The sequence below is a fragment of the Equus quagga genome, chromosome 8 (genome assembly GCF_021613505.1).
Source record: "Equus quagga isolate Etosha38 chromosome 8, UCLA_HA_Equagga_1.0, whole genome shotgun sequence".
NCBI lineage: Eukaryota > Metazoa > Chordata > Mammalia > Perissodactyla > Equidae > Equus > Equus quagga.
The window spans coordinates 50,742,796-50,762,269 of NC_060274.1; the positions used below are offsets into that span (position 1 = coordinate 50,742,796).

A 19,474-nucleotide genomic window follows, 5' to 3' on the forward strand; every position below is an offset into this window, starting at 1 on the left:
TTAATGGTTTTACAAAATAAATAGAAATTCTCATTATTCCACTATTCATCACCACTGTAGTTAGTGCTATAAGTGTATGTGTGTGTGTTTAAAAGGGTTATGTTCTATGTAAAAGAAAACCTAGCTGACAGCAGAGTAATGATTTTTATTCTAATGAGTCTTCATTAAGGCAGTTGGCAGTATTAGAACCAAAATGCTTTTTTGTTTGACTTGATATCATTTTATTTTCTTGCTTAAATAAGCCTTTATTGCTGGATTATCATTATTATTATTCAAAAGCTTTTGAATTTGTGTTTAAAATTGTTATAAAATTATTCCCAAGAGATAGGTGTGGCATTCAAATTTTTACACATACAGGGTATTACAGGAAAATAGGCACTGCCTTCACTAACTGATTCTAGTAGACTCTAGATAGATTTGGGCTCAATATTAAGAATTCTGTTGATTTCTCTCCTGCACTAAGATTTGTTATGTAAGTTGAAAGCAAACAATGCTTCTTTTGTAATTCTATTTTTCTTTTAATGCATCTTTTTTTTTGGTTTTTAGTTTTTGGTTTTTTTGAGGAAGGTTAGCTCTGAGCTAACGTCTGCTGCCAGTCCTCCTCTTTTTTGCTAAGGAAGACTGGCCCTGAGCTAACATCTGTGCCCATCATCTTCTACTTTATATATCAGATGCCTGCCACAGTACGGCTTGACAAGTGGTGTGTAGGTCCACATCCAGGATCCGAACCAGCAAACCCCGGGCCACCAAAGCAGAATGTGCGAACTTAACCACTGTGCCACCTGGCCGGCCCCTAATGCATCTTTATTTGTAATATTTGATGTTGGAGATTGTTGCTCATATATCAAAGTATACAACTGTAACCACAAGGAGAGGTGTTTTGGCAAAGTCTCTTAGTTTTGCAGAAATAGATGGACTTAATGGAGCAGAATTCAGATTCTACCTGAAAATAACAAAAGAACATCCCTGAATCACTTTTATTTTCTCTTTGTGACTGACTATAGTAAATTATTTTTTTAAATTGTGGGGAATTATCTCATGATTTAGGCTAATTTCTCAAAATTTTTTTAGTTCTTCTACAACAATAGAACCAAAAATATTCGAATAGTATAAAAGTCAGGTATGAGCATCAAGAAAATCGCTCAGAAAGTTATGATATTTGGTGAGAGCAAAGCACTCTTTGGAAAATCAGAAGAACTAGGTGATTCATCTTCTTAACACTACCTCAGCTTTTAACTTAAAACAGAATTCTGTTTGAATCACTGCTTCCCCTTTTTTGAGCTTTAGAACGATTGTTGTAGCTTCAGTGACATAGACATAAGTCTGTAATATTATAAATATCCAACCACAATATCTGAACATACTATTGGCAGTACAAACCAAGGACCCTTTGATGTTCGAAACAGGTGTGACTTTGCTGAAACGTCAAAGCTTCTGCTTGTCAGACTCCTTTTCCCCTCTCACTTTAAAGAGGATCAGCTATAGAGCTGAGCATTCCTGGTGGCTGATAATGGGGGTAGTTGGCTTTTGGGGGTCTTCTCCCCAGCCCACACCCCCACTCTAGCAGCTGAGCCTTGTGGTCAGTAAGCAGGTGATCAGGAGCCCTTCATCCTGGGCGGGTCTATTTCCATTAGCCCTGTCGACAGTCGCCTCCATCTGTTTCCACTACTGCTGTCAAAGCTCTGCTGCTGACAGGGTCACAGATGTGTCAGACCAGCTACTGCCTCCAGGGCTTCTGCTCACAATACCATATAATGCCTTTCCCTGCCCAGCTGATTCCAAAACAGAAATTTCTCTCTTCTAGAAAGCATGGAGCCAAAGACATTAACATCCCATACTTAATCACTAAAATTTAATTCTGTTTACGTCAAGATTCTCAAACATGAAGAAGGGAAGGAATATCAGAATCCTTTGGGGCAGAAGGCATCAATGGTAATTTTAAAAAGCATATATAGTTTTACAATTGGAAGTAAAAGTATGTCGTCAAAGTATCTAAGTCAGTGAGTGGAGTGTGGAATTTGTGTTTGGCCAGGGCAGGGGGCAGGGCTGGGGGTGGAGGTGCAAAGCTAGAGAAACACAGCTCTAGACTATATTCTCTTGTTATTGTTCACTCAACTTAAGAGGGTCTGCATTCATCGAAGCTATGTTTTAAAGTTAGGAAGTATTTAAATTTTATGTAATAACAAGCTTTCGTTTCTCATGCTGGCATACAAAGTCATAAGTTCTTCAGGAATGCTTATGAAGGCATAAGGTTTTCAAGTATTTGAAAAAAATAGTGATATCTTTCACAAATAAAACTATAAATTGAGTCCAGATTCACTAAATTTGTTTTCCTTTCCTGTAGATGCTAATCATGTATCAGTGTTCAGAATACTCTTCTTTGTATGAACATGTATTATTTGTTAACTTAAAATTATATAGTGTTTCAGATGGTCTTGGGGAATATGTTAAGGTTTTTTTGAGGAAGATTAGCCCTGTGCTAACATCTGCTGCCAATCCTCCTCTTTTTGCTGAGGAAGACTGGCCCTGAGCTAACATCCATGTCCATCTTCCCCTATTTTATGTGGAATGCTGCCACAGTGTGGCTTGACAAGTGGTGCATAGGTCTGCACCCAGGATCTGAACTAGCAAACCCTAAGCCTCTGAAGCAGAACGTGGGAACTTAACCGCTGCGTCACAGGGCAAGCCCCCCAAAAATGTCAAGATTTTAACAATATTCTGTACTATATTAAGAATTTTGTTAAATGCAAATGATTTTCTAACAAATTACACTTGTGGACCCCATAGCTGGAAGGTATTTTGATGGGTAGTTACAATCAGCTCTTGATTATCTGACAATAAATTATAGGTAGTGGTGACACACACATTCTGCCTTCCTCTAACCACACATTTGGGCCCTAGGGCATTAGCAGTTTGCATAGATTCAGCCACTATAAACAAATGCTAACAGTGATCAAATGAAATTGTATTTAGAAAGGTAAATATGCTGCCCAAGAAAACCATATAAGTCCTCCCAACATGCTATCAATGTAGTCCTTTGATTCTGTGCATTTTCAATGTCTGAAACAGCCATCCCATCCCCCTCGTGCACCCACAAGCCTACTCTGAAGATCTCAGAACAGAGCTGTTAGAAATGCGTCCTGGTGGTCAACTTTTGACTGCACGTCAGAAAATATTTTCATATAAATTATGTTCCAAAAGCTCATTTGTGAGTTGGTTATTTGAAACATGGCATGTCTTTCTAGGGGTATGTGTCAGAATCGCCTGGAGAGAATATTTCAAACTATATTTTCATTCCTTCTTCCTAAGTATTCTTATTCCTTTCTAAGACTAAGCATCATTTATATAACTAAACCACAGTTTATCCACTTGTTTCTCAGTTGTTTCTGGTTTTTTACTATTATGACTAAGCTGCTATGAACATTCTTACACAGGTGTTTTTGTAGACATATGTTTTTATTTCTTTTGGGCCAATACCTAGGAATGGAATTGCTGCATCAGAGGGTAGGTGTATATTTAGTTTTGTAAGAAACTGACAGACTTTTTCTCAGAGTGGTTGTACCATTTTACGTTTCATCAACAAGTTACGAGAGTTCTGGTTGCTCTGCATCTTTGCCAACACTTGGTGTTAAAAGTCTTTTTAATTTTATTCTGGTGGGTATTTCATCATGGTTTTAATTTGCGTCTGCCTGGTGATTAATGCTGTTAGCAGTTTTGCTTGTGTTTATGCGTCATTTTTCTGTTTTCCTTTGTCAACTGTTCATATCTTTTACTCACATTGTTTTGTGCTTTTTTGTTTGTTTTTATTACTGAGTTGTAAGAATTCTTCATGTGTTCTAGTATTAGCAGTTGTATGTTTTGCAAATAATTTCTCCCAGTCTGTGGCTGGCCTAATCATATTCTTTATGGTATCTTTTGATGAATAGAGTTTTTAATTCTCATAAAGTCTATTTTATCAGTTTGTTTTTTTTTAAAGCTTGGCACCTGAGCTAACAACTGTTGCCAATCTTCTTTTTTTTTTCTTTTTTTCTCCCCAAATCCCCCCCAGTATCTAGTTGTATCCTTTAGTTGTGGGTCCTTCTAGCTGTGGGATGCCGCCTCAACATGGCCTGATGAGTGGTGCCATGTCCACGCCCAGGATCCAAACCGGCAAAACCTTGGGCCTCCAAAGCGGAGCACGTAAACTTAACCACTCGGCCTCGGGTCCGGCCCCTATTTTATCAGTTTTTAAAAGGGTTAATTACTTTCTGTATCTTGTCTAAGAAATTTTACTTACCCTCAGGTTATACAGATAATATTCTCCTACAAGCTTCATGGATTTAGATTTTACACTTAGAACTATGATCTTTCTCAAACTGAGGTTTGTTACTACATGAGGTAAGGAGTGAGGTTCTTTTTTTCAACCATAGAGATATCTCATTGTTCCCACATCATTTGTTAGAAGGACTTTTATTTACCCCATTTGATTGATTTGATGCCTTTGTCAAAAATCAGATGACCTGGGGCTGGCCCTGTGGCCGAGTGGTTAAGTTCATCTCCACTTAGGCGGCCCAGGGTTTCACCACTTCGGATCCTGGGCATGGATCTGGCACTGCTCGTCAAACCATGTTGAGGTGGCATCCCACATGCCACAACTAGAAGAACCTACAACTAGAGTATACAAGTCTGTGCTGGGGGGCTTTGGGGAGAAGAAGAAGGAAAAAAAAGACTAGCAACAGATGTTAGCTCAGGACCAATCTTTTAAAAAAAAGAAAAAAATGTTCTCTTACTTTAGCATTTTTATCTATCATCATGGCACTATTTTGTTTTGATTACTCTAGCTTTTGTAAGTTTTGAAGTCGAGTAGTATAGGACTTCCAACTTTGTTCTTTTTCAGAATTGCTTTGAATATTCTAGGTTCTTTGCATTTCCATGTAAATTTTAGAATCAGTTTGTCAACTTCTACAAGAGAGTCCTGTTGGGATTGTGAGTGAGATTGTATTGAATCTATATGTCAACTTTAGTAGAATTGACGTCTTAATATTAAGCCTTTTATCCACAAATATGGTATACCTCTCCATTTATTTACATTTTCTTTCATTTCTGTCAGCAGAATTTTATAGTTTTATATAGATGTCTGTATATTTACAGTGTGTCTCCTTATGGTTGGTACTTGTCTTAACAATCCAGTCTGACACTCTCAGCCTTTAATTTGGAATGTTTAGCTCATATATAGTTAATGTAATTATTTGTATGAGTGGCTTTAGCTCTGCCATTTTTCCATTTGGCTTCTTATGGCTTCGTTTTGGGATTTTTTTCCTCCTCTGTTTTCCTTTCTGGTCATTTTAGGGAGGTAGGAGAGATTAATTGGATATTTTTCTAGAATTCCATTTTAATTTCTCCATTGACTCTTTAACTGTATCTATTTGTACATTTTTTTTCCAGTGGTTGCTATAGGGATTGCAATATACATTCTTAACTTTTCACAATCTATGTAGAGTTAACATTATACCACTTTACATAAAATATAAGAAAGTAGTAAGTGTATAGTTCCTTTTAGTCCAGTTCTTTACACTATATCTCATACATGTCAACAAATCTTATAAAACCCCAATATAATGTTATCATTTTTGCTTTTTAAATAGTCCTGTGTATTTTAAAGAAATTAAGACAAACAGAACATTGGTTTTTGATATTTATTTATGTATTTCCCATTCAGTGTTCTTTATTTCTTCCTGAAGATCAGATTTCTGGTTGGTATTATTCCTATCAGTCTGAAAAACTTCCTTTAGCATTTTTTCTGGTCCAGGTTGGGTGACAACAAATTAACTTTCATTTATCTTAAACTTGTCTTTATTGCACCTCATTCTTTAAAGATATTTTTGCTGGATATAGAATTCTAGATTGACAGTCTTGTTTCCCTTTCAGTCCTTTAAAGATACTGTTCCATTTCTTTCTGGCCTCCCTTGTTTCTGATGAGCAGTTAGTTATTCTTTATCCTGTTCTCTTATATGTAGTGTGTTTTTTTCTGGAAGCTTTCAAGATTTCCTCTTAATTTTTGGTTTTCAGTTCTTTTTTATGTACTGTCAATGAAAATAATCCATAACCAATCTATAAATGAAAATTTGGGTGAGTTTATTCTGAGCTTAAATCTGAGGATTATAACCTGGGGCCTTTCTTCCTGAAGGAAGAAAGGGCACCAAAGAAGTGGGGTGCACAGAGTGGTTATATACCCCCAGAGAGGATGTTTCACATAGGATTGAAATGTCCCTTTTACAATAGTTGCGAGACTGCTCTGTCGGCACAGCAATTGATGGAAACAGCGGGTAGGTCTTCTGTCTCAGTGAACACAGCAGGGTGGCAGTGTGTTGTCTCCAGCTGAGTGGTCACAGGTGAGCTGGGTGGTCAGAGGGGAGTGCAGCAATCAGTTCCTAGCCTAAGGAAAAATGCTTATCCCTAAGGAAATGCTAATGTTGGGGGAAGTTGCAGCTTTATCTCAAGGGCCTTTGTTCTGGCCATAGGAAATGTCTAAGCAGATATGCAATGCATGCTCAATAGCCACAGTCAGGCCCTTGTGGAAAAAACAAAGTCAGGCCGAATTAGGTTTATACCAAATGGCTTCCTCATATACTCCAATATATCCTATTGCTTACCATTTTTATTTGTCAGTACCTATGTGTATCCATTTATATTTATCCTGCTTGAAATCCCTTAAGCCTCTTAAACTTATAATTGTACCTTTCACTACATTTGGTAAATATTTGACCTTTATTTTCTAACAAGCCTCTGAGACTTTTATTTTTCTTTTCTGTAATTCAGATTGGATAATTTCTATTTATCCAGCTTCATGTTCACTAATGATTTCTTCTCTTATGTCTGGTCTGCTATTAAACCTACCCAATAAATTTTTTATTTCACCTATTGATGTTTTTCCATTTCCAGAATACCTGTTTCTTTTTCATACTGCCATTTCCTCTGAGAGTTCCAAACTGTTCATTGATTATCAGATTATCAGTATAGTTTCCTTTTCATTCTTAAAGATGTTTAATAACTGTCTAAAATCCTTGTCTGTTTTCATCCTTTGAGTCATCTCAGCATTAGTCCGTTTTGTAACATGAGCAGATAGGTTCAGAGAAGTCAACAGTGACGCACTCAAAGTCACATGGTTAGTAGTTGTGGAAGAGGGAATCCAACCCAGTCTTCTGATTCCAGATCCTTTATGTTTTCATCTGCACTCTCTCTCCAAACTGTTTGTCATGACACTTCCCTGGGAAATTTACCATTTGAGAGAAGTATTATGGATAAACAAACAGATTTTCTGGCCAAGTTATAATCGCTACAATGTGGAGAAGACAAACCTGTGATTAAATCTTGGAGCTTTTTCCCATAATCTTTAAATTCTCAAATGTCTCACTATTAAAAGTAGCCCCACACTCAGAGCATGCATATATATGATGGTAGTGGGGGTGGGGTGGAAGTGCTACTGGTGCAGGTAAAACAAGGTGGCCTTATGGGCACACCTCTAACAGCCTCAGTCTTACAGGGCGAACAGGGACAGCAGGAAGGAAGTCTCATTGGTTTCCCTTTCAACACTCACATACCCCTGGGCTACCACTAGAAAACAGCAAATCAGGTGTCTTTAGGCCTGACCTTCCTCTCAGTATGATTGCAGGACACAGCCACTAAAACAATCGCTTTTCACCTATTAGCTTTGACCAAGTATTTCTTCAGGATAAGAAAAGGTGTTTCCCTTTATAACTCATTTTAAGAGGCTTAAGATGCAAATGACAGGGTAAAGTATTTTTGTTGGCATGATAACATGGAAAGAATAAGAGTTAATGATGCTGAAGAGTACTTAGCACTTACTGTGTGCCAGGCACTGTGCTAAGATCTTCTTGTGTATTATCTTATTTTAACCCCCACTAGCCACTGAGATGAAGAACTAGTATCCTTTTATAGTTGAGAAAGCTAAGATGGAAGATATTAAGTCACTTATCTAAAACCACACTGTTAAAAGGTGACAGAATGAGATTCAAACTGAGGCAGTCTGACCCAGAGCCCACATTTCAGTTGCTTTCATAACTCAGTCTTGCTTCTGACACTGAGTAGATTGTACATCGGGAGAGTGGCTGAAATGCAAATATGCCTCTTTTTCGCCCACTACAGACACTGATCATAGTTCAGCCTTTTTTTTTCTTCCTTAAGCTTCAGAGCCTTCTCAACTGGGTGCCCAGAAGATCACTACATATCGGACACAAGAAGATGAGTCCTATTTGTCATCCCCAAGGACATCATCTCTCATGACCTTTTTGACTCTAATTTATTGTCTAAAACTCATTTGCACTAGGTTGGAATGAGTTAAACAGGTGAAGATTACTCATAACAGATTCTGAGGAAAGGACCAGAGAAACAAAATAAATGAAACGTGAGAAGAATATTTAAAAGGGAATGTAGGGAGGCAAAACAGACAGCTTCCTCTTGCCAGGCATTTGCCTTCCCTGCACCTGCATACCAACCACTTGATGGAGACGGTGCCATTAAATTCTGCAACCCAGCCTGCCTACTCCTGGGATTGTGGAAAGCTCTGCGCAGGCCTCCTTGTGATGGGTGCCAGATCTTGAGGTCTTGTTGACATGTGGCTGACCTGGGACATGGAGTATTCTTGACCTAGATGACAGGACATTGTGGAATCATCATTCCCTCAGCTGCCTCCTACATGAGCAGAAGTTTTAGAGCTACAGGGTGTGTGCTCCAGGAAGCACAGAGTGGTTTGTTTGTGACAAGACATCTTACCAAAGAGATCTGGTAGCTTTCATTTTAATTTTTTGAACTAAGTTTTAGAGTTACTTTTGTAAAACTGTGAACTAGAAGGACAGGGGAATAGATGGACAAATTGAGATTGTAAGGTACTCCAGTGTGGGGTTGCTTGTGTGTCTGTTTGTTTTTTATCCCCAGTGCATTGCAGGTTTCCTAATGCCATGCAATTTTCTAACCAGCAAGGAAAAATACTTTGCTAACTCTTTATTGAAAACATCTTTTTAACTCTGCCTTGTTGTTCATCATCTAGGTTTTTAAGGAGGAGAAGTACTTGAAAGATGCCATGGAGTGCAGTGATGTGATTTGGCAGCGAGGTTTGCTACGGAAGGGCTATGGGATCTGCCATGGGACTTCTGGAAATGGCTACTCTTTCTTGTCCCTTTACCATCTCACGCAGGATAGAAAGTACCTCTACCGAGCTTGTAAGGTAAGGACACTTCTATCCAGACAACTGCTGAACACTCCAGAACATTCACAAAGTCCAAAAGTACAGCTTCTTTCCTTCTCCTAACCTGTTCCTCCCAACTGTGCAGTTTCTTCTGTTTCTTTTGGCGCAGCCTTGTCCCTAGTTTCTCTGTGCCACAGTGATCCTGCCTATAAAATGGGGCTTTGAAATGGAAATGAGTTCTGAGGACACAAGTTCTGGAGTCACACCACCTCATTAGAATTCCTCTGTGCCATTTATTAGCTTTATGACTCTGGGTATATTTCTCCTTCAAGCCTCAGTTTCTTCATCTGTAAAAATAGGGGGAAAATACTACCCATCTCTTCTTGTTCCAAGAAGAATGATCTGAGATAATGTGCAGATGATCTATAATTGCCCCTACTTAAAATTCAATGGTTTCCCATTGCACTGTGAACAAAACCCACAGTCCTCCCCCGAGTTTACAGAGCCCTGTATGCTTTGGCCTTCCCCTGTTTCTCCCCCTGCATCACTTCGTCATATCCCTCTTTTGAGCCCACCACATTCCATGCTACAGCCATGCTGCCCCCACCTCTCCACAGGGTGGAGCATGCCATGCTGTCCTCTTTGAACCTTTTATTAGCTGTTTCATCCGTCAAGAATGCCCTTCCCCTGAAATTTGTATGGCAATCCTCACCATTCCAGTCTCAGCTTATATGATGTTCTTAGGGCCTCTGAGATCTCCCAAGTAAAAGAATCAGTCATTCAACTTGTATTTCTGCTTGTTTCTTGAGTATGTTGCACCAGTAGAATATAAGCTCCATGATCTTATTTGTCTAGGTCACTACCCTACACCAGTGCTGGCACCAAGTGGAATAATAATAAATATGTATTGAATGTGTGAAAATGAATGGCACAAAGCAAGACTCAGTAAATGTTTTCTAGTGAATTTTTTACTATACACATTTCACAAAATATAGTTTTATAGATATGGAAAAAAGGTTGGAAGAAAATACTCCAAAATGTTTACAATGACTCTTATTAATGGAGGCATTATTGGTGACTTATTCTTTATATTTTCTGGACAGTGAACATCTGTTACTATTATGAAACCTTTTCTCAACCCGAATATAAGAGACCCCTTCCCTGTCTAAGGGAATAGACCCCTGAGACACATGCCTGCTGTAGTACCCAAACTCACAAAGAGGCACATGCAGAAGAGAGCAGATGCCTAACCTGGACGTTTTAGGGGGTTCAGATGACATTTAGGCCAAGACCTAAAGGATAGCTAGAAATTTAGCAGAGAGGGATGAGTAAAACTGTTAAAAGGAGAAGAAACTACTTGTCCCAAGGCCTGGAGGTGTGAGGCACCCAGGCAGACCGTATGAAGTTCATGTGGCCGGAGCAGAGCAGAAGATAGAGAGGTGAGGAGCAGCCCAATTTGTTAATAATCATCAGAGTAGATGGTTCAGTAAATCTGAGGAATTGGGAAAGACTTTTGGAGGCTGAGACACAGCTAATTTTTTAAAGATGAAGAGTTTTTCAGGTGGACAGGAAGAGGTGGCCTGGGGAGGGGGAGCACATTCCTGATAGGAGGATAGTTCCTGCACAGCCACAGAGGCATGGAACAGCTCCGTGATCCTGAAACTGTATACCTCAGTGTTGGGGTAGAGCAGAGGTCAAAAGGTGAAGTCAGACAGGTGGGCAGAGGCCAAAGGAGGTTAGTCCTTTCCTGTAGTCAGGAGTTTTCAACCTGGTTACACCTTAGAACCACGGGAAAACTTTCAAAGAGAGCTTGGAGCCACCCCAGACCACGTCAGTGAGGGGGCGGGCTCCACAGGTGGTTCTCATAACCAGCCCATGTGAGTGCTGATCTGGAGGGGTATGTAAGCCGTGGCCAGACTCCCCATTAGAAACAGTGCCGGGTCACGGGAAAGAATGAGAGTGAGGTTAGGTTTCCTCAAATTGTTATTTAATAATTAACACAAGAAATGTTGAGTTGTGAACCAAAGCATTGGCTGTGATAGTAAAGAGGAGAGATTTAGAAACACTTAGGATGTTGAGCCCACAGAATTTAGTGGGGTTTTTTTCAATGTGGAAAAGATGGAAATATCTGAATGTCTTCCTATCATCTGACTAGGGAAACCAGATAGATGATACATCAGCCACGCTAAGAGAGGGAGCAGATTTAGAGGGTAGAAAGCAAAATAAGTTTTATTTTATATGTGCTGAATTTGATATTCTTTGTTTATTACTTATGATTCTTTGTATACAAATGACAAGGAAATTAAGTTAGCTTAAGCAAAAAAGAGAAAGTTATTATAATGATATAAAAATCCCATTGACGAGGCTTAAGAAGGAAGGGTCAGGGAGCTCAAGGGAAACTGCTGAGAGCTGAGGGAGGAGTTTTAAAGATGAAGAAGGTGGTCAGGCAGCAGTGCTCCAGGCAGTGGAGTAGACAGGGAGCTGTGGCGAGAGAGCAACAAAGTGCAGGTTGAGTTTCCCAGGAGTGGGACTAAGAATGGCTGGGACCAGATGAAGCTGAGTGGTTTCCAGGTAAGGCCAGAGAAGCAGCCAGGGAAGCCAGTAGCTGATTCTGAATGCAGTTTCAGAGCCAGGGTTTTTAATCTGGATAGAGCAAGTGTTTCAAGTTACTTCAGGAATGATCACCTGTAAAGGCAGGAGGAGGCAGGTGCCTAGAAAAGACAGAAGGTGGTGGTTGTTTGTTTTCTACTTCAGTCTTCCCTACAACCTTCTGAGGTAGGTATCGCCTTACAGGTGAGGAAGCAGGTATAGAGAAGTGACATAACTTGCCAGGCTTCTCCCAGCTGAGAAGGGGTGGCTGGAGTCCCTCCCAGAGCCCGCTCTCCTAATTTCTCTACTGCCCAGAATCTTCTTTCTCTGATTCTTAGCGACATCATTGCAGTGTCTTATTTGTTGCCTTTTCACCGAGTCAAATCTCCACTCTTAAAAATAAATACCCTTTTTCTTAGTTTGCAGAGTGGTGTCTAGAATATGGAGCACATGGGTGCCGCATTCCTGACAGACCCTATTCTCTTTTTGAAGGTAAGACGGAGGAAACGAGTCCAAGTGTAAATATCTGAGTGAGTGGATCTGGTGCTCCTGTCTCTTGGGACTAGCAGTGTTACATTCACTCTTCCTAGAGTTGTAACTCCACAATTCTCAAAAAGCTGTGAGCAAAGTCATTTGCTGCTGAAAATTGTATCGTTTCTTTACCTTACCTATTTTGTGCTCCCATGAATGTCTTCCAAGTGTTTTTAGATCTTTTGTGAAATATATACGCAGACAGAGCATAGAATGTTTGCAGCCCGGTAAACAGAAGAAATAACAAGTTTACTCCTCTGCATTTCATCTGTAATCTTGTGTTTTTCCTGTGATCTGTTCACAGGAAACCTAGTAATTTATTTAAATATATTTAATTATTTAAGTTAGGGAAAGAGGTATAACTAATGTTAGTAACTAGAAATGTTAATAGTTAAAAAACAAGAGAATATTGAAGAAAGTTCTGAAAAACAAGAACAATGACAGCAAATACAACATTTACAGTCTGCTGCAGGCACAATATATAGAATATAATTCAGGAAAACAAAATAGAAGTCCTGCAAAGAGACTCATGTATTTTTTATATTATGTGTTTATATGTGTGTGTATGTGTGTGTATGAACTGGATAATTTGTAACATAGGCCACAAAAATCAAAGGGCAAAGGTTGAATGATGTTAGGATAAATTGATGATAACTTTTAATTACTTTAGAGCCACATCTGATACTAATTCCAAAATAAACTTCAGAAAGAATAAATGATTGAATGTTTTTTTAAATATCAAATAGTAGATGGGTGTTTAATTTAGTCAAATGCTTTTCTGTATCAGTTGATAAGATCATATGATCTTTTTTCTTCTCTAGGCTATTAATATTGTGGGTTACATTGGTTGATTTTCAAATATTAAGCCAGCCTTGCATCTCTAGAATAAATCTGACTTGGTCATAGTTTACAATTCTTTTTAAACTTTGCAGAATTGTATTGACCCATATTTTGCTCAGGATTTTTGCATCTGTGTTCATGAGGAATACTGGCCTTTAGTTTTTCTTTTTTGTACTATCTTTGGTTTTGGTGTCAGGGTAATAGTGAACTAATAAACTGTACTGAGAAATATCCTCTCCTTTTCTGTTTTCTGTAACAGATTGTGCATTAATTGGTGGAAGAATTGGTGTTAATTCTAATTTAAATGTTTGGTAGAATTCTCCAGTGAATGCTTCTGGATTTCTTTTTTGGGAGTTTTAGAATTATAAGTTCAATTTGTTTAATAGTTTATAGGGCTGTTCAAGTTATCTATTTCATATTCGGTGAGTTTTGTAGTTTGTATTTTCGAGATATTGCTCCATTTTACCTGTGGTGTCAAATTTATGTGTGTAAAGCTGTGGTAGTATTGCTTTATTACCCTTTTGATGTCTGAATTTTCTGTAGTGATATGCCCTGTTTTATTTCTTAATTTATTTTTTAATCACATAATCGAAATATAGGCAGAAAATAGAGCATTTGTCATTATCTTTCGCAGAATAAGATCTTTCTAATATTCAAAGAAATCATAATGAAAAAATATTTCTCAGAATAAAAATTTTAGGCTTTTATATCATAAAAATGCAATGTGTTTGCATCAGATGTACCAGAGTAATACCTGAACTCTAAATCGAGTTCATTCAAAAATTCTAGTTTATAATGGCAACTTCAAAGCCCCACTAGGTAAAAATCTTTGAATGTACAGCTCCCTAAAGACTGGGAAGTCATTAGATTCATTTGTTTCCCTGTGCCTCGCAAGGGCTGTTAGTACGCACTAACTGGATTCTTGTAGGCTGGTGGAGAGTAGTTATACTGAATGTCCATGTGGAGGCCACTAGGTAGGCAGGGTTGCTGACACCTGTGACACCTCCTGCAAGAGCTCTCTCCTGCCCAAGTGCTCCAACCAGGTGGACCTGCTGTCCCATCCCACCAAACAAAAACTCAGGGGTCATTTCGGCATGGCCTACTCTAGGGCCCTTCCTGAAGCTACAGGGTCACTGCCTATCTCTAATGGGTTCTAATTGGTCAGTGGTTTTCAGAGTTTTTAAATAAGCTGCTGGAACCCTTTCTTCAAACATGAACTTATAGGGAAGGCTGGGAGCAACCCAAATGTAGCAAAACAGGTACCGACACACACAAAACATGAACATCACAAAAACATTGAGGGAAGAAGCCAGACACAACAGGTTATGTACTATGTGGTTCCGTTCCTATGACTTTCTGAAACAGGCAACACTAATCTGTGGTGGGGATGATGGCAAGACAGACTGGAGAGGGATCCACAGGGACTTCCTCGGGGAGATGATAGAAGTAGTCCATCACTTGACAGGGTGTGGTTTATACAGGGTGTGTGCCTTTGTCACAACTCAGTTAAGTACACCGAAGACCTGTGTGTGTCATTGTATGTAAATTTTACATCAAAAGAAAAACTACAAACGACAGACACCCAACAGGGGAGGAATTGTGCTGATTGGAGAGGGAGGTAGAGTCCTGGAGGCTGGAGTGGCTGGTGGCTTCCCTCGCCCCACCCTCACCCCCTCCTCAAGAGCCTCTGGATGTCCTCAAGCAAGAACCTGCTTGGTTCCTGCAGTGATTTTGGGTGGGATTTTGACCAAAGCAAATAAAGTTTGTTTTAAAATAATATTCTTAAAACTTAAAGAAGCTATAAAATGCAACTTTTTGTTTGGAATAAGAATATAAAAGCTCTGAGAGAGGAAGTTTTGTATGTTGAAATATCATAATAGCAGCACCCATAAATTTTGGTAGTTTGATCTCACGATTCTGTGAGATCATCTTAAAGTTTTAAGATACAAGATTAAAGCCCAGAAACCAATTTTTAAAAAATAGGATTGTACAAAAACTGATATCATTACCTGCTGGGTGCTAATGTAAGGATTTCTTTCCTTTTTTTATAAAATCGTCTTTAAAGTCCTGAACACTGTTTCCCACATGCTTACAGCCCCAGTAAAGGAAATGATTACAGATCACTGTGTGTCAGACTTGCCCCTCCTGCTCCGTCTTAACAGGATCCACATTTTACATTGCAGGCATGGCTGGCGCGATTCACTTTCTCTCTGACGTCCTCGTTCCGGAGACATCACGGTTTCCAGCGTTTGAACTTGGCTCTTCACAGAGAGACAAAAAGGTGCAAAAGGACTACTGAGACACCTGTTTGGACCAAAAGATACCAGATTGCTTAGTGCGTGACACAACCAACTGTGAATCCTGAAAGGGGGAAAAAAGGAGAAGTAGACACCGTCACAGGCCCACTTGTGTTGCCAAGACCCTCAAGTTAGAGCATGAGTGACAGAAACCATCCCATCAGCGTTGTGTGACAGTGTTCCCCTCACTGGTGTAAAATATGAATTCTTCACATCCAGTTCAGTGTAGTGTTGCATGTTTCTTGGTACTTGTTGTCTGTAGGGGTAAGTTGTTCTAAACGGAAAACTCTCCTCTTTCTGTGAGCCTGGAGCTGACCATGCCTGAGAGCATGGCACAGCCTCTTCTCTGTATATAGTATCTAAAGTGGGATGGCTTTGATATTGACACACAGTGAATAGTTGGGTGGTGTCTCTTCTGTATCAGAAAGGTGCTCTAGGGTGATATCCTACTGATAATGCTTTTTCAGCATTTTCTGTGGGAACCTTTCAGATGAGCAAGAGGGAAAGACCACTCCAAAAATTGAAAAGAAACACAACAGATAAGAGGGGGTTTTACTGGAATGGTTGAGGGGGTAAGCCTTTCCACAAGGAAGTTGAATCCTCCCTCTGTGTCTTGCGTTCACCTTAGTGCTTTTACAAAGCCACAGAGGGTGCATTGCAGCCACTCTCAGCAGAGGAATCAGGCACTTGGTGTGAAGTTCCGAAGGCTCCTTGCAGTCCACAGCAGCAGTGCCCAGGGAGTGGACTTCATGACAGCAGGACAACACCCCAGGGAAGGCTTTTCATGACCACATTGTAAATCAAGTAGCAGTGACCACGCGTTGGCAATTCTAGAGTCCATGTACATTATTAAAACAGGCTGAGCCTCAGTTTTATCAACATCCCAGCTTATTATTATAAGTTCAGTGGCTGCAATTCCAGATACCTGATAAGCAGAAAGATTCAACTGTTCCCATGTCTCTGCAATTAAACTTATTTCAAAATTTAGTAAGTTATCAAAAGTATAAATTTGGGGTTATTTTTTGGTCCACTATTTGGGTGATAAAGTCTCACATTTGGTGAAATGTATTAAGCATAAAAGTACTAGTTTGCATTTGTCCATATGGGAAACATAATCTTCTAACCAAGAAAATCGTGGTATTCTCTGTCTGACATTTTTTATTTAAAAAATGGGCGTTAATGTAGATTGGCATAAGTTTTTAAAAGAGTTTTGTCATCACATTACCAGTGGTCTAGGACTTTTACGTGTGTCTATCTTATGAGCTAAGGCCTGGGTTATAAAAGACAGGATAGGTCTCTCTGATGTCTGGTCCTTGTTTGCAAGGGACAGTCTAGACATTTGTTAGCCCTTGTTTCCACTTCTTTGATAAGGGAGAAAGAAGAACATCAACATGGAAGACAAATATCCTTCATGCATGCAGTTCTTAGGATTTTGGGGGCTGACACCCTAACATATGACCTTCAGTTTCTAAGTGATGCCTCATGAAACTCTTCATTGCAGATATGCTTGTTTCCAAGCCATGACTATTTTCTTCCAAGTAGGTTGACAACTTCTGTGGGTGTAAATCCCCTTGGTTATATTCTAACCGACTTCTGGGCCTAGTAATGTGCTTCTCAGGCAGCCCTTGTTAACCTGAAGGCGGAATATACTGTCATGAGTAAGCTGAGGGGTCTGTTTGGCAGAAGAGCTCATGTGATATCAGCAGTGCTTCCTCCTCCCCATGCACCTCATCCATACCACACAGGACAGAGCGTATAGCGTGTTCCTGCCTGTTTCACCTGTGGCTGCCCTCAAGGCTTCGGCTGAAAGTTGTGCCCAAGCTGTCTCATTTCTCAGGGGAAGCCGGGAGTCCTGCCCAGGAATCACCCTGAGGCCCCCCATACAGCCTGTCTCAGCAAGAGGGAGGCAGCTCATGGAAGCCCTGATTCTGGCCACATATCTCCAGACCAGAAACAGTGAGGGTGACTCCTAGTTATCTGGGTGTCTCACCATGTATTTTCATACTTGTTAGGCTTGTTTCTGACTAACACACTAAAGGGAAGATAAAATACTTGTGGAATAAATGGAGGAGATTTTACTTACAGGGTTTTTTTTTTAAGGTCAGCTGGATTGATGCCTTCATACTTACCCACTAGATGTTAACAGATGTGTAGCTTTGTTATTCTATATGAACTCACTTCCTAGGGTCTGTTACATGGTCCACTACATAATGTTAGTTCCAGCTCTCAGTCCCTGTGGCAGAGGAGAAGTGGCATGTACTTCAAAGAACAGAAGACCTACAGAAGTCAGTTTAATAGTTCTAAGTGTCTGAATTCTGACCTCAGAACGTCTCACCATGATTTCTTGGATTTGTTTGTGTCCTCCAAGATGTGTCTAAATTTTAAAAATATGTATATGCACAATACCATTTTAAAATTTGAAAGGAAAAAAATTGATGTCCACAAAAAGTGTGTGTGGTTCTTTGGTTTTGTTAGTAAAGACAATTTTGTGGTGATAACTTGTAGGATGTTCATTTGTTCTCACTTCTCTGCCTTTGAGAGTGACGTTGGTTAGGAGTATTAGTCACTGTTCCGAAGATTTCATTCTTCACTTAAAAATATTGCCATTGCTCATGTTATGATGTAATAAGTAATTCATTAGAATGATAGCTTTAGGTCTCTACACATGCATTCTTTTTTAATTCCAACCTGAAACCTGGGTAATTGAGCTTGCATTGTGTGACAGGCCTTCACACTCACTGTCATCCTTAGTGATGACAGCACTGCTGGAGGTGGGCACTGTTATTATCACTGTTTTACAAATGAAAAAACTGATGGCCTTGCCTACGGTCACAGCTAGAATGAGGGACAGTCCAGAAGCCCATGGTCGTACTTCTACCCTGCATGCAGTACCTCTTCCCTTCCATGCTGGATACACAAGGTAGAAAAGTGAAACCTGGGAGAGGCCCTGTGACTTAATAAGGAGCATGAGACTGGGAAATGGAGGAGCAGGGACTCATGAAGGCCTCTTCCTCTGTCCTTGTCACCTGTGCTACCCAACCACCTTTGTGGCTAAGAGGGATCCTCTAACCTTATTCATTGCAATTGTGCAATTGCTTTCAACTTTGTAAGGCAGTTTCACATCTGTTACTTCATTTGCTAAATTCACAAAAGCAGCGATCCAAATTGAAAGTCCATGTTCCCTAAACATTTTTACAGACTTTCCTTCCTCCATTCCAGACTCTTTGCTGCAGCTTTGAGAGTTCTTTCCTTTCATGGGCCTCAAGTCTGGCACGAGGCTGGGTGTGTAGTGGGGATGGGGCCATGGGTGATCTTCAGGAGTCTATGAACCCGCTAAATTGTGTGAAAAGTTTTATGTGCATACGTGTATGAATATTTCTGGAGAGGGTTCCTAGTTTCATCAGAGCTTCCAAGTAGTCTGTGACCCAAAAAGGGTAATAAGTGTCAGATTCCTGGGGTAAAGAATGGATTTTGGCAAGCTGGGCCTCAAAACAAGGAGCAGGGATGCTGTGGCAGATGGGCATGGCGAGGGTATCTGGAATCAGGAGGCACCTCACTCATTTAGGAAGATCCCTACTATGGTGGAGGATGCCACCTGCAGGTCTCAGTTTTTCTACATCGCATTGCCTTGAGGAGAGCCAAATGTCAATTCCGCCATGACTGTCACCCCGATGCTATTAGCCTTCTATTGAACTGGCCGGTGGCCCTGGAAGACTATGTTACATCATTGCCCCTCCTGATCAGAGCAAGGTTGCAGGTTCCTTCAAGTCCCTTTTTTACCAAGACTCCAGCTCCCTGGAGTTAGATCCCTAGAAGCACCAGTGATCCCAGATGACGGGAGCCATAATGAGGTCCAGTCTGCTTCACAAATACCAGTGCCCCCATTTTCCTCTCCCACTTGGAGATGGGAGGCTTGATTTCTTCATTCAACAAGTGTTTATTCACCTACAGCGCTCCAGGCATTGTGCTAAGTGCTGACAGTGAAATGATAAACTTACAGTCATGGATCCTGTCCTCTTGCAGCTCACAGTCC

General features: G+C 40.1%; 1 protein-coding gene across 4 annotated transcripts in view; it reads left to right on the forward strand.

The window, feature by feature from the left end:
* LANCL2 (LanC like glutathione S-transferase 2) overlaps positions 1–15,659 on the forward strand; it is an 87,319-nt gene extending 71,660 nt beyond the window's left edge. For all 4 annotated transcript variants that reach the window (XM_046669488.1, XM_046669492.1, XM_046669491.1 and 1 more), the window contains 3 exons: positions 9,047–9,223; positions 12,193–12,265; positions 15,328–15,659. In XM_046669488.1, the coding sequence (XP_046525444.1) occupies positions 9,047–9,223; positions 12,193–12,265; positions 15,328–15,443 (366 nt within the window). In that variant the 3' untranslated portion in view covers positions 15,444–15,659. The remainder of the gene's footprint in view (positions 1–9,046; positions 9,224–12,192; positions 12,266–15,327) is intronic.
* The last annotated feature ends 3,815 nt before the right edge of the window (positions 15,660–19,474 follow it).